The 25325-nt window shown below is 56.4% G+C and overlaps 1 protein-coding gene across 3 annotated transcripts in view; it reads left to right on the top strand.

Annotated features, from left to right (window-relative positions):
• PLXNA4 (plexin A4) overlaps positions 1–25325 on the top strand; it is a 428345-nt gene that overhangs the window by 377233 nt on the left and 25787 nt on the right. For 2 of the 3 annotated variants that reach the window (XM_041727610.1, XM_041727611.1), the window contains exons 21-25: positions 2112–2254; positions 8498–8766; positions 11143–11209; positions 12012–12158; positions 15650–15809. In XM_041727610.1, the coding sequence (XP_041583544.1) occupies positions 2112–2254; positions 8498–8766; positions 11143–11209; positions 12012–12158; positions 15650–15809 (786 nt within the window). Of the gene's footprint in view, positions 1–2111; positions 2255–6676; positions 6809–8497; positions 8767–11142; positions 11210–12011; positions 12159–15649; positions 15810–25325 lie in introns of those variants that run through there. The other variant, XM_041727612.1, reaches the window with a different exon arrangement.

Here is a 25325-nt window from a genome sequence, read left to right as displayed (position 1 = left end):
CGGGCCCGTACCTGGGGCTCTACCAGCAGGGAAGCCGCGGCTCCGTCTGATGGGGAAGTGCGTCCGTCCCATCCCCTCACTACACCCTTCGCTGTCAACACGGCATCTGCCTTGTGGGACTGTTAATTACTGCCTTTTATTATATTTACGCTGCTTAATTTTTTTTCTCCGCAATGTACTCTTCCCTCTAATTAGGTGTAGTGATTAGAATCTCTTTAATGTGTGGCGGGCACAAGGCTTTGAATGTTGGAGGCGCCTAGTGACTTGAAGGAAAGCTGTACACCGATAAAAAGCCAGCCCCCGCCTCCTCCTCCCGCCAGCCGAGCACCCCGACTGGGAGGGGCCTGGGAGGGAAGTGGGAAGCCAGGTTCCTCTGAGAACATTCTGGAGAAGGAGACATCAGCCTCCAGATAGGGAGTCCAGCCGAGGAGTGTCAGGGGAGGCACCCGGAGAGGGCCTTGGGTCTGGCTTGGGAGAGAGCCATTCTGCACCATGAGATTAGCCCCAAAAGGATGTCAGGGGAGCCCAGGACCGGCCCTGGGAGGTGTAAGGGGCAGCGTGGGTCCAGGCAAGGTGAGTCCCCAGAGCCCTGACCGTAAGCCAGGACGTCACCCACACAATCACCCAGAAGAGGCCCCGCCTAGGCCCTTCGCTGATGAAACACACACTCACTGCCACACACACACACACACACACATGCCCGTGTTCCTCACTCAGCACATGCAGGAGTGCTCATCAGGCTTTAGGTGACCGCACATGCCAAAAATCTTAGTGACCCCCCCTCCATACATGCAAGTACCCACACCTTGGTGTAAGTTCCACACGGATGCATTAGGGCTGCTCTGCCTTCTGAGTCACTCGCCTTGATGAGGACACCCTGCATCAGTGTGACCAAGGGTGCGGAAACAGCAGCAGCGCGGGAGAGGGTCCACGGAGCCAGTGCAGGAGGCCGGGCGGTGCTTGGTTGTTGTGCCAGATAAGAAGCCCCGCTATCTCAAGGGCCAGAAACCTGAGATCCAGAGGCCCGAGGTGGCACTGGGGGGGCACAGGGGGCCCTGGCCGCAGGGCCTGGGGCAGCTGTGCTGTGTTCATGTGATCCACAGAGCCCACGGAATACTTTTCCCTATTCTTGTGCTGATTTCAATATTAGGAAGTATCGTTGACTCAGTGCCACTGGCTGTTCTTTGCCAGCATGGGTTAATGCATCCCGGCTGTGTGTCATGCATGCATGTCAGTATGTGTACCTGTGCCCAGGAGAAAGGCAGAGCAGGGAAGGGCCTGGTGCCTCCTCTCTAACTGCCTCCCAGGGTGGACGGCAGTCTGGGGGGAGGGCTGTGCTCCGGACCGAGGGTGCTCACAGCTTGGGTACCGTGTAAACACCTGGGTCAGGTGCTGGACTTTCTTGGGGCCCAGAGAGAAGGGGGCCTTGCAGCTCCACAACCATCCAGAAGCCTGAGCTGCCTCCACGGACAGCAGTGCCCACATGCAGGTCATAATTCACCATTGAGTGGCATCACCTTGAGGAAGGAAGGACAAAGATACGCCCCGCACATCTATCCAGAAGGAATCTATTAATGTGGCATAGCCTTCGTCTGGTCCCCCTGGGTGGTTGATGGCTCCAGTGAGCCACCTGGCCCCAAGCTGGGACTGCAGAAGAAATTGTTCTTAACTTATAAAAGGAAGACCGCTATAAACATGCAGAATTGGGAATAGACCCTCCACCCTGGAACCTCTCCCCTCCCTCCCCCTGTCCCCTGATAGTGGAGTCCCACCCCACCCCACCCCACCCCACCCCACCCCAGCATAGTCCGCAAACCAAAGCCCTTCATCTTCAGAGGGAGGTGGCCTTCAGGTCTCAGCAGCAGGACACATCTGTGGACAGCCCACCCCCATCCATGCTTTGGAAGGGATTTGGCCCAAGACCAGCTTCCTTGCACTACGTCTTCCTCCCCTTCCTGTGTCATTCACCCCAGCTACCTTAAACATCCCACATCATCCTGCACGCCTGCAGTCCATTGCCCATGTCTCCCTGGGGTTGGGGTGAGGATTCTGAGCAGTCAGACGCAGGGGCTGCTCCAGTCAGCAGTCTCATGGGCTTCCCTCTGTGCCAGCTTTTGCCGAGCTGCAGACGGACATCCACGAGCTGACAAGTGACCTGGATGGAGCTGGGATCCCCTTCCTGGACTACAGAACCTACACCATGCGGGTGCTATTCCCCGGAATCGAAGACCACCCTGTGCTCCGAGACCTCGAGGTGAGAAGCCGTACCCGTGACCAAGCCTTGCCCCCTGAAGGTGTTATAGTGTGGAGAAGGGTGTCCGTGATCTTCAAGGGTAGGCACCCCGTTTGGAGGTGAGAAAGCTGAGGCCAGGGAGGGGACATGACTGGTCTGAGGCTCCCCGCACTGGTCAGCGCCAGCCAGCCAGCCAGCCAGTCCCTCTGCAGGAAATGGGGCCACACCAGGGAGCCTCTGAGCCAAGTTGGGAGTAGATCTGGGTTCTAGGGGCCATGGACCCATTGAGAATTGAATGGAAGTTGAAGGGAAAAACTGTACCTATATGCAAAAGCCAGAGATGTGGCAGACAGATGGTGTCATGAGCTCACTGGCCGCCTGTTTAGGGAACCACAGTGTAAGGGACTTAGGTACATAGTTGGCGCTCACTCAGTGGATGTGGAAAAGATAAGAGATGCGCTGGGAAGGGGGGTGGGCGCATGAATGGTAGGAACATAACCGTCTTTTGTACCAGCAGGACCTCATCTTTTGAACATTTTATCCCACTTACCGTCTAGCATAGTATCTGGCTTATGCATATATTCATGTTACGCTTTGTTCCAAAAGGGATTTGGGATGACTTATAAAGATAAATACCAGAGAAAAGCGAAAAATACAAATGAGGAAACCAGGGCAAAATAATAATCATAAGGAATAATCTCTGCGAGTTGACAGCGCGCTAATCTCCTAGTCCAGTTTTAAGTGCTTGGTTTGTGTGTGCGTTGATTGACGATCCCACAAGCGGTCTGAAGAAGGTGCACTCATTTTAGATGCAAGGAAACTAAAGTTTCAGGGAGAACTCTGGGGTCACCTGCTGGGAGGGGGCGGGGCCAGGATTTGAGTCTGGAAGTTAGACTCCAGGGTCTGTGCTCCTTACGAGGCAAAGACTGCATGTCGCTGTCATGCCTGAGGGCTCTAGATTCTTATCAGGATGGATCAAAAATCTCCAGCCAAAGCAAAAACAGAAAACGAGACAAACTCTGAGATTTACACCATCCATGACATCACAACAGACCCCTCCCCCCCAGCTCAGCAGTGGCCCGGTTCTGCAGGTGTTGGCCTGCAGGAATGTCTGCGTGGGCTGCCCAAGGGGATGGGGAGGCCGTGCACCTCTCCAGAGGCAGAGTGGGGCCCCGGGGACTCTGGAGCCCGCGTGCATATCTCCACAAACGTTTGTTAAATACAGCGTGCGCCTGTGTGCGGAGGCCTGTGCTCCCGGGCACGCTTCTACAACGAGGGCAGGGGCACTTCCATGTGGAGGAGTGTCCCCTTGGCCCCTCAGTAGATAGATACCAAGGGGCACTTCCAGAGGTCATGGACAGTGGGCCCTGTGTCCTCACTGAGAACACCGTCTACATCTTGATGTTCTAGCCATTTTCGTGGCCCCACTCTTCCTGCCTGTGTCCTCTCTCATTCTCTTTCATTTTTCTCTGCCATTTATTTTTTTGCCCAGCCTCATTTTTACTTGCTTCAAAATACCAGGGTGTTTGGTCCCTTGAAGACTCTGCACTTTGCATATGCACTTGCATCTCGAGATTCTCAGAGTCTCCAGCCTGGCTTGGCACTCATTGAACACACACCCAAGGGCAGTACGCTCCCAAGGACTGCCCGGGACGGGGGCAGGACGGTCACAGGGCTCCTTCCTGCACAGGACCTCACGGGTGGTGGTGCAGGGTGAACGCTGCCGTGCTCCAGATGGCATCATTCATAGGGGACACCTCTGGACTTCCTCAGTGTACAACCTGCCTCACTGTGTGCAGCAGCCCTGTTCACGGAGGACAAGAAGACAAATGATTCCCTCTCACCGCCCCTCCGAACCGTATACCAAGACGCTTGCTGAAAGCAGTTGGGAGCCCCCGCCACCAAGGCCAGCTTGGAGGCCTTGCTCCTGTGAGAAGCAAGACGGGGGCTGCTCCCCAACTCCTAGCCTTATTCTTCAGGGAGGCACACAGCCAGGAACCCGGCTCTGCAAGCCAGGCTCAACAAACAGAAACCCCCAGCCAGCACCCTCACCCCTCACCCCCGTCCTCAGAGCCTTGCATGGAGCCAGCTCCCTGCTTCCCTGGGGCCGCACTGGCCCTGTCTGCCTTGTTCCCTGACCTGAGGTACCCCCGGACACAGGCTTCCGGGCCAGCAAGCTCCACACTCTGCCAGCAAACCTCAAGAGCTTTGCTCAGCACCACCTTAGAGATCCATAATTTCTGCACTTCCCAGTGACACCACCTATGCCCTGGGCTGAACATGCACGAGGGCACCCCAAAGTTACTGACTCCCCCTCTTCATCTGTCTGTCACGGGTGTCAGACGAACCCAGCCCTGGGAGGGCTGCGGGGGGCCTTGAGAACCAGGGCTGCAGGGTTGTCGTCACCTGAGCAGCCTGTGTGACCTCCAAGCTGTTCAGTGCACAACCTGGACACCCTGCCCCCGCCCCACCCTGTTCCTCTGGCCCCCGTTACAGATTACACCATGTCCGACCGTGACCCGATTCCTCATCCAGCACATTCAGCTTTCCCCTCAGACCTGAGTCTTCTCGCTTCTTCCTTGCCTTCATCATGTGGGGAGACCTTTAGTTCCCACCCTCTTGCTCATGAAGGAGTGAGCAGCCACCTCCACACACCTCCATGAGCTGGAGCCCCTGGGATGGCTGACTGTCAGGCACAGGCTGACTCAGGTCACACAGCTTTCCTCATTTTGAATTGTGGTAAAATCCGCATCACATAAAATTGACCATATCAATGATTTGTTCGTGTTACAGCTCAGAGTCAGTGCGTACACGCTCGCTGCACTGAGACCATCACCACCAGCCGTCTCGGAGGGTTTTCATCTTCCCCACATGCTACCGTGTCCCCATTACACACTAGCCCCCCATCCTCTCCCCCAGAAACCGCCCTTCGACTTCCTGTTTCTGTGAATTTGAAGATTCAGGGCACCTCGTGGGCATGGAATCATGTAGTATTTATCCTTCTGGAATGGGTTTATTTCACTTAGCAAAGTGTTTTCAAGGTTCACCCCGATGGTAGCACATGACAGGATTGCTCTCCTCTTTAAGCCCAAGCAATAGCCTGTTGTAGGTTTGCAGCACCTTTTGTTTGTCTCCTTATCTGTCAGCAAGCACTTGGGCTGCTTCCACCTGTTGGCTACCGTGGATGATGCCGCTAAGAACGTGGGCGTACAGGTATCTGCTTGAGCTCCTGCTTCCATCTTTTGGGTATATACCCAGGACATACGACTTTTCATTTCCATTAGACTTGCTGATTAATTGACCAAAATCAGCTTTTCCTCTCCCACCCGAGCCTGCGGATTCACACAATCCAGGAATCTTGCCTGGATTGGTCTTTGCTGATTTGTTTCCAGCCCTGTCTTACCACTGGAATAGTTTCTCTCTGTGTTGGCTTTCTGAAAATGGAAATATTCCCAGGGAAGCCACTGATATGAATCTAAAGCAATGTTTCGCAACCCTTGCAGCCGTTGGGATAGCTGCCCACTGGCTGGGCACGGGCGGTAGGTGTGTGAGAGGAAGCAAATGTTGTCTGACTTCAGTCTGTCCTGGACACAGGCCACCCATCCACCTCTTTTGTGACCATCAGGTGAAGGCAGGCATGGGGGTGAGGGGTTGCCTAGGCACTGCACAGGCACGGATCCTTTCAAACCAGGGAGCAGGGAGTGAACCGTAACCACACACCCCATTTTCAACCTACCCATGCCTCCCAAACTCTAACCTGTTGGGTTACAATTAAAATTTACTATCCAGTTTTATACTCACAGACTTCAACTAAATTATCAAACCATCTGGTGAATAAAGAAAGTCTTGTTTCAGAGTGGCATTTGCTTAGGGAGCAGGGGTGGGAGGGTGGCAAGTTATGAAGGGGAATTGTGTGGATATTCTTCACCAAGATACTTCACTTCCTTCTCCTCTTCATAAAATGGGGAGAAAATTCTTACCTTCTGCGCACCCCCGGACTCCAGGCCAATGCATTCAATGTCTTGAAAACTCCTGGGCGAGAGGAATGGGTGAACAGCAGCCAGTGGAGTAGGAGAGGCGGGTAATAAACCTGCTGTTAAGTGTGTACCGCATGTGCCAAGCACGTTACATGCATTATCTATTTAATGCCCATAAAACAATATGACATGGGCACTCGTATTCTCATTTTACAGGCGAGGTGATAGAGCCCAGAGGTGACAGCTTTCCTCCATGCATGAGTCAGTTAGTGTCTCTGATTCCAAAGCCTGGGCTGCTGACCGGCACGCTGTGGCCTCAGCTTTGCTGGCTGTGCTACACCTTCCTTCTCTGGGCCCCAGGCCTTGGGACCCAGAAGGCGTGTGCAGCTAAGCCACAAAGTTCAGAGCACGTCCTCTCACCAAATGTGCCATGTGACCAGCCCTGTGTTCTCATCTTCCACTCCAGGAGCCCTGATGCCAAACCTGGCTGTGGTTCCCTTGCCCTCGATGGGCAGCCTGAGCTGCCAGGAGGCCCTGCATGGGAGGCTCACAGCTGGCTCTCAGTCACCTCTGAGGCCCACGGGTAGGACCGAATGTAGTGAAGGATGGGGAGGACGGACAGAGCCTGGGAGGCCAAACAGGCTTGGGTTTGGGCATCCAGCACCCTCCTGCACCAGCTGGCTGGCCTCGGGACTGCTACAGTAGGTTCTCTGAGAGATGGTGAAGAGGACACACGCACTCTTGCTTGGCTGGAGCGATGAATACGTGTGCCAGTGCCGGGCACTGCCCATGGTGGGTGCCCAGCAAGTGGCATTGTCTCCCATCAGGACAGGTTGTGGAGCAGTTCTCTGGGGGGAATGAAGGACAGACAAGGTAAAACATGCATACATGTGTCCGGGGTGGTCACAGAGCCGGGAGGGAGCTCAGCGGGATGCATGGATAGCTGGGAGACTGAGGCCCGGCTGGCGGCAAGCTGGGGCTGCCCCCTACCCTTGTCCTTCCTTGGACAGCCCCTGTGAGTAGGGAACGGGGTGCGGGCTGGGGAGAGCTGGGCAGGGCGGAAGCTGAGATCGGGCCCACCTTAGGGATGGTCGGCTGTCGTGTGGGGTAAACGGGTCAGTATTTCTAGAGCATGTAGAACAGCGCTCAGCAGAGTAAAGGCTGCACACATGACAGCTCCAGTAGCTTCACGTCTCTGATGAGGGAGTGGAGTCTTCTCAGGGTCCCCAGACTAGCACACGGCAGTGACAGTTAACCCCAGCTCGGCTGAGTCAGACTGTACCCTGCACTGCTGCTCACCTGACGCTCCTCCTCAAAGACTCCTGCGGCAGGGACATGGCCCCTCCTGCGGAGGCCCCTGCCCCCCCAGCTCCCCACCCCACAAAGGGTGCCCTGCTCCGCTCTCAGAGGGCTTCACCTTGGGGGCAGAGGCTATGCTTGGTTAAGTCACCTTTTCGTTTTCATGGGTGGATACACACAGGGCAGTGCACACGTTGCCAGAACACCCTGAGTGGGCACCGCCGTGGAGCCAGCACGCAGATCAGGGAGGCATCCTCCCAGCTCAGGCGCGGGCTGGCTCAGTGTGGAGATGCAGGCAGGAAGACCAGCGCTTCCCCTCTCCCCGGGTCTCAGAGGAGTCTCTGAGAAAACAGCAGACACTAGAGTCGGTCAGGGGGCACCTGAGAGAATGCTGGGCTTCCTCCCCTTTCCTGGCGTGAGTCACCTTGGGCCCCCAGAGATGTGAATAGACTTGCCCAAGGTCACACGGGGCGGCAGTGCCAGAGCCTCTGTGCACCTTGGAAGTCCTGACACGGAGGCCATGGATCTGTCAACGGGACCCAGGTGGCCAGAGAAGGGTCAGCATCAGGGCAGCTGCAGGCTCAGGTGTGGTGATCCCTGGCCACTGGGGTCACCTGCTGCAGCCCCGGCCTCCTGGAGGCCGCCCCGGGGGGCTGTCTGTGATGCTCACCTGCTGTGGCGTGGGGGCCCCTCACTGGCTCTGTGCTACCATCAGGGAAGAGCTCAGGCTCCGAAGTGGGTGAGGACCCCAGCACTGCCATGACAAAGGGTGCTGTTGTCTCTGTGCCTCCCCCGACTCAGCTCCAAAGCAGAGGCAGTGTGGGCCGCCACGGGGTTAGGAGAATAGCTAGCACGGTGCCCACCACCGGACCAGGGCTTGATGGCATCGGCAGGGGGGCTGCGGCCCAAGCGGCGGCGGGGACTGGGGTGGCAGGGTCCCGGCTCCTGTCCCCGGCAGTCACGACCCCCGGGGGCTCCTCCTCCGCAGGTTCCCGGCTACCGGCAGGAGCGCGTGGAGAAAGGCCTGAAGCTCTTTGCCCAGCTCATCAACAACAAAGTGTTCCTGCTGTCCTTCATCCGCACCCTGGAGTCCCAACGCAGCTTCTCCATGCGCGACCGCGGCAACGTGGCCTCGCTCATCATGACCGTGCTGCAGAGCAAGCTGGAGTACGCCACCGACGTGCTGAAGCAGCTGCTGGCCGACCTCATCGACAAGAACCTGGAGAGCAAGAACCACCCCAAGCTGCTGCTCAGGAGGTGAGGGCGGGCCCGAGGGGTGGCAGGGGCCAGGTCAGAGAGCCCCCGCCCAGCCCAGCCCACTCGGCCTGGCTCTTGTGCCTTCTGGGGAGACCGGGGCAGAGCTCCAGAAGGAGCAGCCAAGTGCCCCAAGGGTAGGCGCTGACCCGCCCAGAGGCCAGGGTGCACCCGGTCGCCCTCCTGGAAGAACCCGTCCACCACGCCCATCTACTCCCGGACATCCTTGTCTTCTCTCTCTATCCCTATGCTGCCCTGATCATGACCCTCTCTGCTGCAACTCTTGTCTCAGGGACTCTTCGGGGGCCTTTCTCCCATCCTCTGGCCTTATCTAAATCAGAACGTGAATTAGGATGCCCCGGGCCTCTGCCTGGGGACCCGCCTCACCACCTCAAGATTGGGAACCCGAGCCCCTGGCGGCTCTCCCCACCGTCCGGGACCAGCAGCGAGGCAGCGCCCGGGAGGCTGCAGGGAATGCAGGATCCCAGGCCCCGACCCACACCCCCTGGGGCGGAATCTGCATGCTCACGAGAGACCGTGGTGATCGCGGGCACGGGAGGGTGTGAGGAGCCCTGGGCCAGCCGGTGTGCAAAGGAGAGCCGGGCGGCGGCCCCTGCCACTGCCCTGCACCTGCCGGGGGCTCCGCGGGGCTCCGTCCCACGCCGCATCCCCCTCGGCGCTGTGCAGACCTGAGGGGCCACATGTGGCGACAGAGCCCTATCCTGGGGCTTGGCTTTGTAGGAAACAGAGACTCTGTGACCCCAGCCACGCTGCCATTCACACTTGCCTCCTACCTGCGGGAAGGCTGTGTCTCATCTAGGCTGTTTCTGCTGCGTCTTTAGCCTTCGAGCGGACAAAGTGGGAAATCTCCCACGACCGGCCATCCCGTGCGGCCCTCTGCCTGTCCTCTGCCTTCCACCCTCGACGTCTGGGTCTGAGCAGGGCCTTCCGCTTGGTCCAGGGGCTAGACTTGGCTTCCACAAGTGTTTACCTCAGGCTTTTTCCTGGTGCAGCGGGCATTTGCCTGCACAGCTGCAAAAGGTTGCTACCTATTGGAGCAATCAGACAGCTTTGGAAACAGCAAGGTGGATCATTTTGATTTTTGTTTTACTTTCACCACGCAGCCACCCACCGGTGTAATTCTAGGGTTGCCACTGCCTGCCAGAGCTCCCACCGACAATTTCCCGGCGTGGCCTCGCTCTGAGTCTGTGCGTCTCCGCCTCTTGTTTTCCAGCAGGGCTCTCCCAGATGCTCTCTCTCCTTCTGCCCTCCTCTGTCTCCCTTTCGTCCCCTTGCCCCAGGCTGGCCCCCTCATTTCCATGGCCTTCCTTCTCTTCTCCTGGCTTCCCCTTGTGCTGACAGCTGCCCAGCTGCCTCGGGATTGTAGCTCTTCATGTCTTCCGCCAACTGCAACTTTCGAGTCCATCCAAACATACCTGGATGGGCCGGTTGCTCTCTCTGGAGCTGGCCACACGCTTAGCACAAGCCTGAATGCCGTTTGTTTTCTCTAAGTGGATGCAACCAAAAGTGTCTTTTGGCCATAACACTGCTTCAGTGGCTTCCCTTCCAAGGTAAAAGGATAAGTGGGCTTGGGTAGCAGTCTAACAAAGGACGCAAGTTAGACCCAAGACGGCACTTCCGGTCTTTTGCAAATGAAACACCAGCAGGGTTCCAGGGTTCCAAAGGATGTGGAAATAGGATAATTTGGCATCAATTGGGATGAGCTAGGTATACAGCTTTAGTACGTGTCAGCTCTTGGAGTCTTTCACTTCAGGTGATGGGGTCAGTCTAATCTATCTGGCCTTTGTCGCCTGACCCGGTGCTGTGGGTCATTGCCTGGCACCTGCTGGAGACTCCTGCCACCATCTTTTCTGTTCCCTGCCCAATTGCAATCTCCCCAGGTTTCCTTTTTTCACCGCCCCCCCCCAACAGGAACTATAAAGTTCCCTAAAGCTGTCCCATCCAAGTCACTAGGAGCCCCATGTGCCCGTTCAAATGTAAATTAATTAAAGGGGAAGAAAATGTAAAATTCAGCTGCACACTAGCCGCATTTCAAGTGCTCAGTAGGCCCCTAGGGCTGGTGGCTACCCCACTGGACAGCAGTGAGAGCTCTCATCATCATCGCAGAAAATGGCGGTGGACGGAGCTGCTCTAGCACATTCCCACCTGACACCAGAGTGTCGTCTCCGGGCTTAGCTTGGCAAAAGGCAAAGCTTGTCTCGTCATCATGGGGTGTCTAGGCTCCACAGAATTCAAGTATTCTTGGATCTCAGGATGTGGCCCGAAAGCCAGAAGCAGCAAGATCAATGCAGTCATTTCCCTGCTTCCTGGTCCTTGGGCTCTGACCAGCCACTTCTGTCTTTTTTCTTGCTGGGACAGAACTGAGTCGGTGGCTGAGAAGATGTTGACCAACTGGTTCACTTTCCTGCTCTACAAGTTCCTCAAGGTATGATGGGATGTGGGGGTATCTCTGGCCCTGCAAGTTACCTACCCCGCAGCCCCTGCCAACCTGCCCTACTTCCCTGCACACCCTGAAGCCCACAGTCCCCAAGGCCTGGCTCGTAGAACCCCATGAAGAAATGCAGTCCTCCCATTGCCATCACTATCACCAGGGGGACAGACTCCTGACCATCACAGGAGACAGAGCCCATCCGCCTCGACCCCCTGCCCTGTCCGTCCTGGCAAGAGAGACAATGCCCTGTCCCACAGCCCACTTTCTCCCAGGCCAGGGGGAGCCGAGCCCCAAGGGGGAGCCGAGCCCCAAGGCCACAGTCCCCTTGTAAGCTCATAAGGATTCATCCCTTAGTTCCCCGCTTTCTGCCCTCCTGGCCTCCTCCTGGGGCTGATAAGTGTCCCAGGCAGGTACCACAGCTGCATGTGGCAGCAGATAAGCCTCCTGTGTGCCTGGGAGGTGGGAGAGCTGCTCAACTTCCAATTATTACCTTGCTTTGTAAGGACTTTGCAGCCACAGGGACTGACCTGTGTCTCCTGCTGGGCCGCAGAGGAGGCAGTGGAGCAGGGTGGGGAGAAGGAAGGGAGCGGGGACAGGAGGCAGGGCTGGTGAGGAGAAGACGGTGGTCCAGAGGGCCCAGACAGATGCACGTCCGACGGGGGCGGGGGTTGACAACAGAGCAGAATGAGGAGCAGGAGAGAGTTGGAGCAGAAGAGTGGAAAAGCAGCCCTTGGGGGAAGCGGGCTCCAGGAGGCTGGCCCAGCGCCCGCCCAGCACGGTTCTCCTCTGTGCCCAGGAGTGCGCCGGGGAGCCCCTGTTCTCGCTCTTCTGTGCCATCAAGCAGCAGATGGAGAAGGGGCCCATCGACGCCATCACCGGGGAGGCCCGCTACTCTCTGAGTGAGGACAAGCTCATCCGCCAGCAGATCGACTACAAAACCCTGGTAAACCAGCCTCACAGCTTTGCCCCATGCCCCCTGTAATGGGGCTCTGGCCCCGGGCAGCCCCCGCCTGTCACACTTGGGTTCTGAAGAACCGCCTGCCCAGGCCCAGCCAGGTGTTCCACGTAGGCCGTCCCCAGACTCCCTCACCTGGTTGGGGGGGACTAGTAGCTCACTTCAGTGGGACTAGTGTGCTTGTAGACCAGTGTGCTGATCGTGGGGAGCAGCTGGCGGGCTGATTCCACGGAATGAGTGCCTTGTCGGCTCTCCCAGGGTGGGGAGTGACACTTCCACACAGAGCAGGTGGGCGCCTGAAGGGAAGCAGCCAGAAAGAGTTCCTCAGGGTTCGGAAGCCTACCTCCGCACACCTATCTGAGTTCACATACACCCAAGACCCAAGGGTGTGAGTCCAGATTGGCCTCGTGGTTACACCTTTGTCAGGGAACGTGGGGATTCCCTGTGTCCCAGTTCAACCCCCTCTTCTGATGGCCGCTGTCACCCTAGGAAGCAGCCACACTCAGCAGGTAGGAGTATGAGGTCTGGATTGGAGTCCCGACTCTGCTTCTGACCAGCTGGGTGATTTGGGGCAGGTCCCTCCATCTCTGAATTGGGGTTTCTTCATCTGAAAAAAAAAAAAAAGGAGGATAACACCAGGACTGACCTACACAGGGATAATAATAGTGCATACCTCCCAAAGTTGTCCAGAGGATGGAATGGGGCAAGGCGTGTAAGGCAGGGAGCCCAGAGTAAGTGCTCACTACTGCTCACCTAGGCCCTGCCCCCTCCTTCTTGCCGTTGGCTGTCACACTTGGGTTCTCTTAGATGGAGGTGTGACTTCCCACCAGGCCTCTGCTAGGAGAGCGGAGAAGGTGTGAAAGGAAGGAGGTAGAAAATAAGATAACAGATAAGTGCTGGGGGTGAAGCATGGGGGGCACCCAGGACGAGGCTGGGGCAGGGGTGCAGGGTGGTAGGGGGATGGGGACAGAAAACTAGGTGGAATTTAAATGCACTAATGGGGAGGGGTGCCTGGGGAGCGCAATCAGTTAAGCATCCAAGTCTTGATTTCAGCTCAGGTCATGATCTCAGGGTCGAGAGCTCAAGCCCCATGAGGAGCTCCGCACTGGGCATGGAGCCTGCTTAAGATCCTCTCCCTCTCTAAAAAATTAACTCATTAATTTACAAAATGCACTTCTGGGGACATGTGACATGCACAGGCAGGGCCGGGACAGAGGAGAGCTGGGCCGACCTGCAGGAGCAGTGAACCCAGGGCCAATCCCAGACTCCACGGACAGCAGGGAGGTGTCCCTCCTGGCTGGGAATGATGTGGCCCTGAGGCACCTTCCCCCCATGTCAGTGGGCCAGGGGCGGGGGTCCCAGTGGGCATCCAGACAGACATGCTGGAATGGGCTCCCCGAGGAGGCTTCAGAGGAGCAGGGTGTGTGACTGGGGCCCTTGCTTCCCTGCTCACGTTTTACTCTGGAGGAGAGAGTTAGAGGCTCTGATTAAAATGAGAAAGGGGGGAGATCTTCCCCAAAATAGAGCCCCGAATCGATTTTTTTTATTGGAGTTCAATTTGCCAACATAAAGCATAACACCCAGTGCTCATCCCATCAAGTGCCCCCCTCAGTGCCCATCACCCAGTCACCCCCACCTCCCGCCCACCTCCCCTTCCACCACCCCTAGTTCGTTTCCCAGAGTTAGGAGTCTCTCATGTCTCCCTCACTGATATTTCCCACTCATTTTCTCTCCTTTCCCCTTTATTCCCTTTCACTATTTTTTTATATTCCCCAAATGAATGAGACCATATAATGTTTTTCCTTCTCCAATTGACTTATTTCACTCAGCATAATACCCTCCAGTTGCCGCCGAATAGATTTTTAGTGAGCTTGAAGTACCACCGAAATGCCTCCTGCCTGGCCTCCCCCGACGCCGTCCTTTCCCATCCACAGTTCCTTCCCCGGGACTGAATCTGGCACAATGAGCTGTAATAATGCCCTGTCCCCAGATCGCAGCATCCTTTACCCCAGAAGCTAGGCTGCCCTGGATGACGGGTCTTACCTCCCGTGTAAGGAACTTGGAATGGGTCAGGGGAGCACAGCCATCAGGTGGGGGCACTGAGGGAAGAGACATCCTGAGGAGAGGAGAAAGAAATTGCAAGTGTTCTCCCCTGGGAAGAAAGGGCTGCAGGGAGATGTGAGGCCACCTGAGGCCTGAGAAAGGGAACCCCCAACAGGCAGAAGGGGAATAGCCCCTGGCTGGTGAGGAGGGAAAGAAAAAGAGAGAAAGCCAGAGGAGCTCTGGACAATTTGGGCCAACCGATGCTATCCCTGTCCCAGGCCAGAGGAGGGGCACCACAAGGGACAGGTGCTGAGAGGCTCAGGGACACATCACTTTGTAGCTAGGGGCCCCTCAGAGGTGTTGAGTGATTGATTGGCTTGACACTAGAACTTGGGCTTGCACGTTCCAGGGCCCTGCTGCTGGGAGTGCCTATTAGCATCACCGGGAGCCTGCTAGTGCTGGGTGCTCACCCAAGAGCCTCCTAGGTAGGTACTAGATGCTCACTCAGGAGCCTGCTGGTGCTGGGTGCTCACCCAGGAGGCTGCCAGATGCTAGATGCTGGATGCTTACCTGCTACACCGCAGAATCTCGGGCCCCAACCCAGACTTCCTGAGTCAGAATCTATATTCTAACAAAACCCATGAGTGATCCTGTTCACATTAAACTTGAGAAGCACTGGGCTAGCAGGAAAAAAACAACAACAAAGAAAAACATCTGGCAGTTTGCTCAGAAACTAAGCAAGGGGCACAGAAATGGGAGTGGGGAAGGAACGTTCTGGGTGGAGCTGTCGTTTGGCCAGTGGCCGGGGAACGCTGTGTCTCAGTACAGCCACTGCTTTTCCAGATGCCCTGGAGCATCCCATGGGGTTCTCCTAGGGCCACCTCAGGGTCTCTAGGAGGAGGATGCCCAGAAAAGGCTGTGCTGCTTCCTGGGGGAGGCTGAGCCCAGAGCACAGGACAGCAGGGACGGCCAGGACAGCACGAAGCAGCAGGCTGTGCTTGGCCACTAAGCGTCGGACAGTGAGGGCCCAGGAAAGCTTTAGAAGGGACCCTTGGTCCAGAGTTCCTCCCACCATTGTTTTCCACTTAGGACATTTTGAGGGTAAGAGTTTGGTTTTATAGATTTAGGAGGTTTTTTTCCTTCTTCTTAATGGAAGAAGCATGTTCCCATTTGAGCTCGCAGCAGTCTGGCAGCTAATGAAAGGCAGGCGTCCAGGGGCCAGGGTTCTGATTGCCACCACATGGAGCAGGAGGCGGTGGGCGAGGAAGCTGTCATCTGCGTCTGCAGGCATGCAATCGGAGGTGGTGAGGGTGCAGCGAAAGATCAGGGAGGGGAGTGTGCATGCAAGGGCAGTGTCCAGGCGGTGGTGTCCAGGATGCACCAGGGACCCAGCGCTTCCTGCTGCCCTCCCCCACACGCCTCCCCCCTCCCTCCAGGTCCTGAGCTGTGTCAACCCAGACAACGCCAACAGCCCTGAGGTCCCAGTGAAGATCCTTAACTGCGACACCATTACTCAGGTCAAGGAGAAGATTCTGGATGCCATCTTTAAGAATGTGCCCTGCTCGCACCGGCCCAAGGCTGCAGATATGGACCTGGGTGAGTAGGCTGCCCACCCGGGGCTGCCCTAGGGCTGGTCAGAAGCACCCCTGTGGCCCAGAGGCACCTGAGTGCAGGGAACGGGCATGCTCAGCCCCAGGAACCCAGGGAGCCTGCCTCCATGGGTGCTCAGCAAGCAATAGGCAGAGAGGGCACTGCCGTCTGCTGGCAGCACCGCTACCTCAGGGGTCCTTGGAGCAGCCCAGGGGTGTCCTATCTGCAGTGAAGTGGATTCAGGCTCAGTCTATGTGGTCCGAGGCCCCACTGCCACCATCCTTAGCCCCTGGGCCCTTCCCCTCCCCTCTGTTCTGTGAGTGCCATTTTTGCTGACTACCTAAGGCAGGAGGGATCTGGGTCAGTGATGGAGGATGGAGAGAAAGAAGAGGGGGAAAATGAGAGATGACAGCCTGCTGGGGAGCAGGATGACATTTTATTTGAATGTTCCACGAATAGATCACGTAGCCTACATAAACAAGGGCTCGCCACATAGGGCCAGCTGTACTGACCCAGTGAGGGTTGGCCTGCGTGTTTATGAGATAGCATCCTGGGGAAATCCTAGTGGGGTGCCCCGAGCTCCAGAGGGGCCAGGGCTGAGGAGAGGCAGATGGGCATCATGGCAGAGAGATGCGCCTGGATTGGAGTCCTGACCATGCTAAGTCCCTGCTGTGTGACCTTGGTTAAGTTACTGCCCCCTTCTGTGCCTTAGTTTCTTTACCTCTATGGCAGAGATAAATAACAGTGCGCACCGCACCGTGTTGTAAGAATGAAGTGAGAGGGTGCGTGTGAAAGCCTCTGGGCGCAGCACCTGGCCCATGCCACACACTCCGTTAGCCTTGGCCGCTGTTATTACTGATCATGGGGGTAACATTGGTCAGGAGCAGGTTTGTGCCTGTTTGTTGATCCCGGGCATGGAGGGGAAGGTGCTGATGCGGATGTGCTTGTGTCTGGAGCAACATAGAGGTGGGAGGACTCCAGGGGCCCCTCACCCGTCCATCTGGTCTCTAAGCTGCCTGCAGCTAGGCCATCCAAGACAGATGGGCATCTACCCTATTTGTAACATCCAAAGGGGACCTTCGTCCCCTCTCGAGTGGCACCTGCCCTCCTCCCCAAATTCTGATGCCAGCAGCCTCGGGGTCAAGAAGCCCTGTAACCCACCTCAACTCTCTCTGCTTCATTTAACACCACGTCCCCTTGTTTGGCTCCCGACGGGCCGTGTCCGAGGCACAGGCACCCAGGGAGAGAGACTGGGCAAGCACCTGCTCCCCCTCACCTGGGAGGTGGCTCTGCACATGCTGCTTCCAGGACAAGAAGGAGGCATATGTGAGAGTTGGTGGCAATGCCATGTGAGCCAGCATGTCACCTGTGTGTCCCAGAGCACCAGGCACCTGGAACAGAGTGACGCTTGCACCTGCATGCAGGTGACTCTGCCATCAAGAAGATTCCAGAGACTGACATAGGGAAGGCACCTGTTACAGAACCAGTGGGAGGGAAAACAGCTACCAGGAAGGAAGACTCCTGTGTTCCCTGCCCCCAAACGATTAAGTGGGTTTTTCCATAATGGGTCTCCCCGTGACAGTTAAGTTCATGGAGGATGAGGGAGCCAGGTAGCACCCACCATCCCTTCTGTCAAAGTGCAGGACCCATGTCGGTGCACCTTAGCTTCTAGGTGTCCTTATCTGCCCAGTGGGTGGGAGGATAATCCTGGCATAGTGAGGCCAAGAGGAGGAGCTGCTATAAAAACCTTCATGCAGGGAGGTGAGTTTGGAGAGAGGTGCTAGAACCCTGTGTGCATGTGCAGATCGGATTGCTGCTTCTCTTGCTGGGAACTGGGGTGACTCCTCAGGAGGGAGAGCCACAGGTGGCTGCATAAGCCTCCACCTGAAGCATCCAGACGAGTTTTTGCACCTGAATGCCTCCTCTTCCTTGTCAGAAAGAGGCAGATGAGTTCTCATCTCTTGGAAGGAAGAGGAGGCATTCAGGTGCAAAAACTCGGTCCTGTGGTGGTTCAAATACTTCATGGTTTCAGGATGAGTGGGAGCCAATGTTCTTCAGTGTCCTATCAACCCCCAGCTAAAAGGGGTGCCCTCTAGAAGCAGATTTAGGGCCACATTCTTTACATGTGCTTGATTTCGCAGCCAGTATGTGCTGCTCAGGATTGCCCTCCCCACCCTCCCGCCCCCGCCCGAATCTGCGCATCCTGAACTTGGAAGGGGAAGGGGCTGCTTCTTAGCTTTAGAAAACCTACTGCCGGGATCCCTGGGTGGCGCAGCGGTTTGGCGCCTGCCTTTGGCCCAGGGCGCGATCCTGGAGACGCGGGATCGAATCCCACATCGGGCTCCCGGTGCATGGAGCCTGCTTCTCCCTCCGCCTGTGTCTCTGCCTCTCTCTCTCTCTCTCTCTGTCCTTCATGGATAAATAAATAAAATCTTTAAAAAAAAAAAAAAAAAGAAAACCTACTGCCTTAAAAGGTCTAGGTGTGCAAGCCCAGCAAAGCAGATCATGAATGCAAAGATGGAAAGCATCCTACAGCCATAGTGGAAAGCCATCTGCAGTGGAAGCAGCAGCCTCAGAGCAGCTGCAGGACTTCCTGCCATCCCCCGAGCAACGAGCGCTGGGGCCCAAGTGGGGCTGCATGCTCTCCAGGCTGCTGGGGCCAGGGACAGGCTGCCTGCCTCCCAGCAGGGGCTGGGTGTCCTGTGACGTGCTGCCCACTGCGGCTGCCCAAGAGACCAAAGGGGCCACCTGTCCCATCAGAGGTGCTGCCAGGGAGGACCCAGAGACAACCCGGGCAGGGGGAACGAAGCCTCCGACAGCAGGGAGGAAGCCAGAGAAGCAGTGACCCCAGGCAGATGGAGCCTCAGGGCCCCACCTTACTGGGGAAGGAGTGTTATGCCCCACTCCTCACAAAGGCCCCCTGCGCTGGGTGCTCTACCAAGGAATGCCCTTTTTTCTATTAGATGCAGAGCTTGGAGCTGCCCTGAAAGCTCCGGAAATGAGGCCTCCTTAGAGACCCGAATGCTTTTTCCACATGATTCAACTCAGCCTCATGGCCCCCGAGGGGAGAAAGAGGCAAGGCAAGTTTTTCCCATCATGTAGGTGATAGTGCTTTAAAAGTCTAAAAGTAATTGACAAATGTATGGTGCGATTATTATCAAAAATTAATCTATGCCGAAGGGACATTGCACAAAGCACAGAGATGCATAGAGGACTCAGCCACACGCCTTGGACAGAGGCAAGCTAGCCAAGCATCCTCCCTTCGTTCCTCCTCGCCCATAGCTGAGGGCATGGGGCAAAGGCTGCCTCCCCCGTCCTGATGCCAGCCCCCCGCAAGGAAAGGGCGCTTGTCGCAGAACAGCTCAGAAGGGATCAGAGACAATTTAGGCCCCCCCGCCCCGGCCCCCATAACTATCCTAAGTAAATCCAGCCCCAAACATCTCCTGCCTTTCATCCTCACCGTGGCCCCTGGCCTGGCCTGGCCCCCTCATGGCAGACACTTGCACTCATTGCTCCTTGGACTGAAGTTCTCTCCACTTCCTACCCACCTCCATCCACCCTGTCACCAGGCATCAAGCAACCAAGTTGGGGAATGTATCAGTCGGGGTTCTCCAGAGAACAGCCAATAGAACGTGCAGAGAGAGAGAGAGTTATTGCCAGGACTTGCTCACGTGATCATGGAGGGTTAGTGCCCTTGGACTGCCCTAGCCTGACACCATCGGCTGCGCAGCTGATACACAACAGAAATTTCTTTCGCACAATTCTGGAGTCTGGGAAGTCCCAGATGGAGATGCTGGCCGTTTTGGTGTCTGGTGAAGATCGCTTCCTGGTTCAGAGGTGGTGCCTCCTTGTGTCCTCACTCGGCACAAAGAACAACGGGGCTCTCTGGGGTCCCTTTTATAGCCTCTAATTCCATTCACCAGGGCTCCCCCTTCACAACCTTTTGTCTCACAGAGACCCCACGTCCACGTCCCATCACACTGGCGGTTAGGACTTCGATGTGAACATTTTGGTGGGACACAAACATTCGGTCTCTGGCAGGGGCGGCCGGCAAGTCCCAAATCCACAAGGGAGGCTGCCGGGCTGGAGACCCAGGTGAGAGCCGGTGTGGCAGGTCACGTCCACAGGCTTTCTGCTGGCAGAGTTCTGTCCTGCTCAGGGGAGGTCAGTCTCCTCTTCTCTCCAGGCCTTCAGCTCATCGGAGGGCAACTCACTTTGCTCAAAGTCCACTGGTCTAAGTGTTGATTGCTAAAAAGCACCTTACAGAAACTTCCGGAATATTGTCTGACCACACAGCCGGATGCCAAGGCATAGCCTTAGTGACACATAAAACTAACCAGCACAGGAGCCTGTGAAGTAAAGGTCGCAAGGCCTGCTTTCATCTCAGCCTGTTGGAATCTAGGGAAGGAAAGACACCCTGGGGCAGGGGCTGAGGGCTGGGCGGGGACAGGAAGGCGTCGGGAGCTCCCGAAGCACGGTGGCGGTGATACCCCACTCTGATACACGAGGCTGTCTTTACCCCAGTTATGTCCCTTCCCACCCGCAGGTACTGGATCTAGGTACCCCACCTCCAAGCGCTAGACTCTTCAACCCATGTATCGTAAGAGCCGACCTCGGGGCACACTCTGTGCCGGTCATGGGGGTACCGGTGTAAGCAGGGCAGGTTCCCCCATTTCTTTGCACAGCAACAGAAGGCAGGACACCCCTCCCTCTGAGCCATGGGACTCTGTCTCAGCACAGAAGAAATCACCAGTGCTGGTCTGGTCCCCTGCACAGGAGCATCTGCCTCTCAGAGAGGCAGTGCCTGGGCCCTGGCCACGCAGCAGGAAGGTGGGGATAGCACCCATGTCCTCCCTAGACAGTGTCCCCTTGGGCTTTGACCTCTCGAGAGTCCTCCAGTTTAATGTGGATGCTCTCCCAGTAGCCCCTGGAACTCTGCCACCCGCTCTGTCCTGCTGCCCAGGGTTCAAGTCATGCTGAAAGGATATATATGTTTTTCAAATCAGTAATTCCTGCATGCAATAAAAAGATACACTATCTTCCGAGGGAAATACAAAGAGTTCACAGCAGCCGTCTCCCCAGTTTGCATTTTCCGCTGCACCTGATGATGGCAAGGACAGATAAAGATAATGGGATTTTTTTTTTTTTCCTTTCTTTCTTCTTTCACCTCCCTCACTCCCTGGAAGGTGGAAGCATAACAAATTGGGTTGTGAGTGTGTCTGTCATTTGTGCCTGGAGCCTGGAGTGGGGCACGGGGTGGGCGGCAGGAGCTGTGAGAGGGAGGTCAGAGCTAGCGGCTCCCTCTTGGTGCCGTGCATGGGAGCCCCAGGGTCACCTTCCCCCTCCCCGGTGCCCACCACCTGCCTTCGCTCTTCTTTGACACTGCGCACCAGAGCCCCGCTGGGGGGACCCCAGAGCCTCTGCATTGCAGACTCAAGAATGTTCATTAAGCTCCAGCTCATGTCTCCTTAATCGAGTCGCAGAGCACAGCCTTGTTTTGCCTGCAGCCCTGCAGACTTGCACCAAATAGCAACATCTAGCCAGAGCCACACACTTTACAGTTTATATGGACTTAGCCTCTCACGTGCAGACAACACACTTCCACCTGGGGCTTTCTTCTCGGAAGCGCCACATCTCGTAGTTCAGTTATTTTATATTTTAGAACTTGCTTTCACAATAAATTTTTTTTAAACAAAAGGGATTTAGATGGTACCCCCTTCCCGGTCCTGGGTCAATCTTCCAACCTCATTTGCAGTGACGCTCTGATCCTGTCACGGCCACTCCCCGTTCTTCTGTGATGCATGTCCCCTGCACTGGGGAGTGGCTGGGTGTCGAGGGTGCCTGGGCTCCCTGCCAGGGGTCTGCTTGGGGCTTACTGTCCAGCAGTACTCTTGTCTCCGCCTCCAGCCCTCGGCTCAGGATCCCGTCCTTGGGGGTAGAGCAGGGCCCGTGCAGGTTTGCCAAGTGCTCCTGGTGACAGCCTGCTCTCAGCACCCCAGAGGGGGGCCCGGTGGCCTGGGGCAGGAGAACAGGCATCTGCTGTCAAGGTCCCTCTTGGGCTAGGAGGGTTGGCTCAGCCAGCACGGATCAGTCTGGGGGTCATATCCGTCCTCCCTTGCCCATCCAGTTTTCCGTGATGGATCCAAGGAAAGGTACTGATAGAAAGATTGGAAGGTGGGAGGGGAGTTGCAAACCATGAGTCCCCACCCAAAGGTGAAATGAAGGGCATGCATGAATATGTGTGTGCATACATCTATGTGTGTGTGTGTGTGCATGAGTGTGGACGTGTGCATGTGCACACGCCTGCATACTCACACCACAAGGGCCAGAGCTCTTGCAGGCTTATGCTCCAGGGAGGAGGCACCCGTCAGCCTAGCACCTGCTGGGAGGTAGGGGACCCTCCAGGAGCCAGGCCAGGGATGTGCTTGGGGCCAGGGTCTCCTTCCAGGGTTGTCCCGCAGATAAAGCCCTCCCACCTCCCTGGCCTAGCTTCCTGCTATTCCCCCCACCACCTTCTCAAAATTTGGGGGACATACCATTATGCTCCCATCTCCACTTCCCAGACAATTTCCAAGCACTCAAGTGGTCTATCTCCTGAACACCCCCCACATCTGCACTCCAGTCCCCACTGCTTTGGCCGAAAGCAGCCATCCTTGGCGGGGCTCCCCCACCTCGTGACCTCCATGAGCTCCCCGCTTCTCATACGCCCCATCTCCCCAGCCCACAGCTCACCCCCAGATGCCTTAACCGGGCTTGCCAGGTCTTTCCTGACGCACTTCTGACTTGTACGTGCCTCTCCAGCCTTTCTGCTGACTCCCACACTGACACACATTCACGGATCCCCCAGAGCGTCACATAAGTAGCACCTCTGGACCAGAGCGCCTGCTGCCTTTGCCCCTTGGCCCTCCTCCCAAGGCTCTCCTCATTCTTCCCTCCACCCAACCCCAATCCTGGGCCCCTGATTCTTCAGGCTCCCTCCCAGCCTTCCACTCCAGGAGCCCTTCAGGAACCAGAGCTTAGCTTTCATGAGCTGTGATGCCCTCCCAGCACAGGGTCTGGCCCACAGCGGATGCTGGGCGGGCGGCGTTGGACTGAGTGAGTGTGCAGTGGGACTCTGAGATTCTCTGGATTCGGATTTTCTGTACGGTGGCTGCAAGAGATGCCTCTCCCTGGATGTCCTGGTCCAGAGTGCGCCTTTTCTCAGGGTTCGGGGGCCGTCCCTGAGCTCAGCATCCCCCATCATTTGGTGCCTGGAGGTAGTCTCCAGTCTCTCTCCATGGCCCAAGGGCAGGCGGAGTTGTCTGGAGGCGGGCATCCACCGGGAGGATGCTGGCCATGGGCCCAGCTGTCACATCACCCCTCAGCTGTTCTAATGGGGTCACCTTGTGCATACATAGCAAGGTGTGGACACAAAAGAGATATATTTTTAGTGCTGTCTTTATAGGCAAGACAGAAGGAGCCTGTGTGGTGAAGTGGGTGCTGAATTTGGGATTGGGAGGCTTGGTCCTATTGATTTTCGTTACTGACATGAAAACTAAGCGTATGTTGAATATGCAGCAGCACACAGAGTGCAACATGAGACACGCCCTTGCTCAGCCCCAGGAGGCTGAGCACACACTGCCCGCAGCCGCACACACTGCCAGGGGTACCAGGCCGCTGTCCTTGGGAGGTGAAGGTGGCAGGCCCACCTGACCTTCAGCCACCCCAACCTGCTCTTGGGTTCCTCACTGCCAGGCAGGGTTGAGATTTCCAGAAGCCAGCGATGACATGTGAAGGGTGGATGGCTCCCGGGATAAGGGGAAGCCAGACGTCTTGGCCTTCCACCTCGTCCTTTCCTGGTCCCGGCAGGACGCAGCAGAGCCTCTGGGCTCAGGCCCCTGTCGAGACAAGGTCACGAAGCAGAGCCAGAGCATTCTTGAGACATTCCTGGTGAGTTTGAGGAGAATAGAGGCCACGGCTGGTCTGGGTGAGGGGTTTCAGGAAAGGAAGGAAAGCGTGGCGCAGAAGCAGAAGGGTGTCCAGGCCAACAGGTAAAACTGAGGACCCTGGCAGAGAAGAGTGAGTTTCCAAGTCAGCCCACCTAAATTACTGGGTGCCAGGGAATCTCGTGCCTTCCTGCTGCAGTCCGCCCCTGCCCCTCCATCCTGGGTCGGCTCAGCAAACCCCCCATGGCCTTGCTTCTTCCTACAGACCTCAGGGATGCAGCTGCCAGCACCTGGCTCCCACCTCTCTGGGCTTGCATCCATCAGGACTGGTTTGGGGACAGGATGGAGAATGTCACTTTTTTACCTTTCTTAGATTTCAGGGGAAAAATCAAACCCAATTTTTCTGTATGAGAGACAATGAACCCAGCAGGCTCAAGAGATCTAAAAGCAGGGCTGAGGGTTCTCCTCCTTGACTCCAGCTCACTGTCCTCACATTGGTACTTGGAGGAGTATTCCTAACGTTTGGGGATAATTGCTAAATGACCATGGTTGCTCTCCCCCACCCCCTGCTGCCTGCTAGTACCCCACCCGAGCCGTGTCCCCGTCTGGAGAACACCCGGAGCACTGGGGCCCCTCTTACGTCACTGTATCCAGTGTATCCAGGTGACCAGGCCCAGGGTCCCTGCCCAGAGAAGGTGCTCAGTTAGTGCCCGGGGAGGAGAACTCAGCTGGTTACCAGAAGAAGCAGTGGCCTGGGGAGAAGGACCCCTGTGTCTGCCTTCCCAATCTGTTTCTTTAATTTCCTGGTCATGAATTTGGAAGGATTGGTGATGATAATTTAAGACAACTTTCCTTCTGGCACCGGCTGTGCCTCCTTTCTGAGGAGTTCAGACCAGCCGTTGACCCGGGTTGCTCACGGAATAGTTCACCGTGCACCTCCAACTGCAGCTCTCTGCCTGCCCATGGTGAGCACCAACACACAGGCAGAAACTTCTCCTGTACTGCCTGGAAATAGGCCACCATCGCTCACGCACCCATCCTTCTCCTTCCTTCCTTCATTCACGTGTTCACTATCCCTTTAATAAACACTCATCGAGTACTTACTGTGTTCCTGGTGCTGGACCAGCACTGCTGGTAGGCATCTAGCAGCATCAAGTTTTTGTACTCCCAAGGACAAGCCATCATTCCTTGACTGCCCTGGGGGGAAGCATGGCCATACTCTGCCCTACTTTTTACAGTTGGGGACATAGAAACAGACTGATTTTCATCTGCTTACATAATTATTGGACATGACTCAGAACCGAGGCTGCTGAGTACAGCCACGCAGGCTGTGCACTGCACAATTTCAGCGGCGTTTTGCAACAGGGAAGCCTTGCATCGGGCTCCAGAATCAGTCACCAGCTGTCATTGCTCAGTCCACCAGGCTGTGTGGCTTGTTCAGATCCCACTGAACTGAGTTGTGCTACAACTCCAACATCAAGTGGTGCCAGTGTAGCTGCTAAACCAGAAGAGCTGGTTCCCGTCTAGGCCTGGCAAGCCCACAGGCACTTGGGTGGAGGAGACTTCCTTCTCTCTTAAGCCCAGCCAGTGGACCTAA

This window comes from Vulpes lagopus, chromosome 13, assembly GCF_018345385.1.
Source record: "Vulpes lagopus strain Blue_001 chromosome 13, ASM1834538v1, whole genome shotgun sequence".
NCBI classification, from domain to species: domain Eukaryota; kingdom Metazoa; phylum Chordata; class Mammalia; order Carnivora; family Canidae; genus Vulpes; species Vulpes lagopus.
This window is presented reverse-complemented; position numbering and strand designations above follow the sequence as displayed.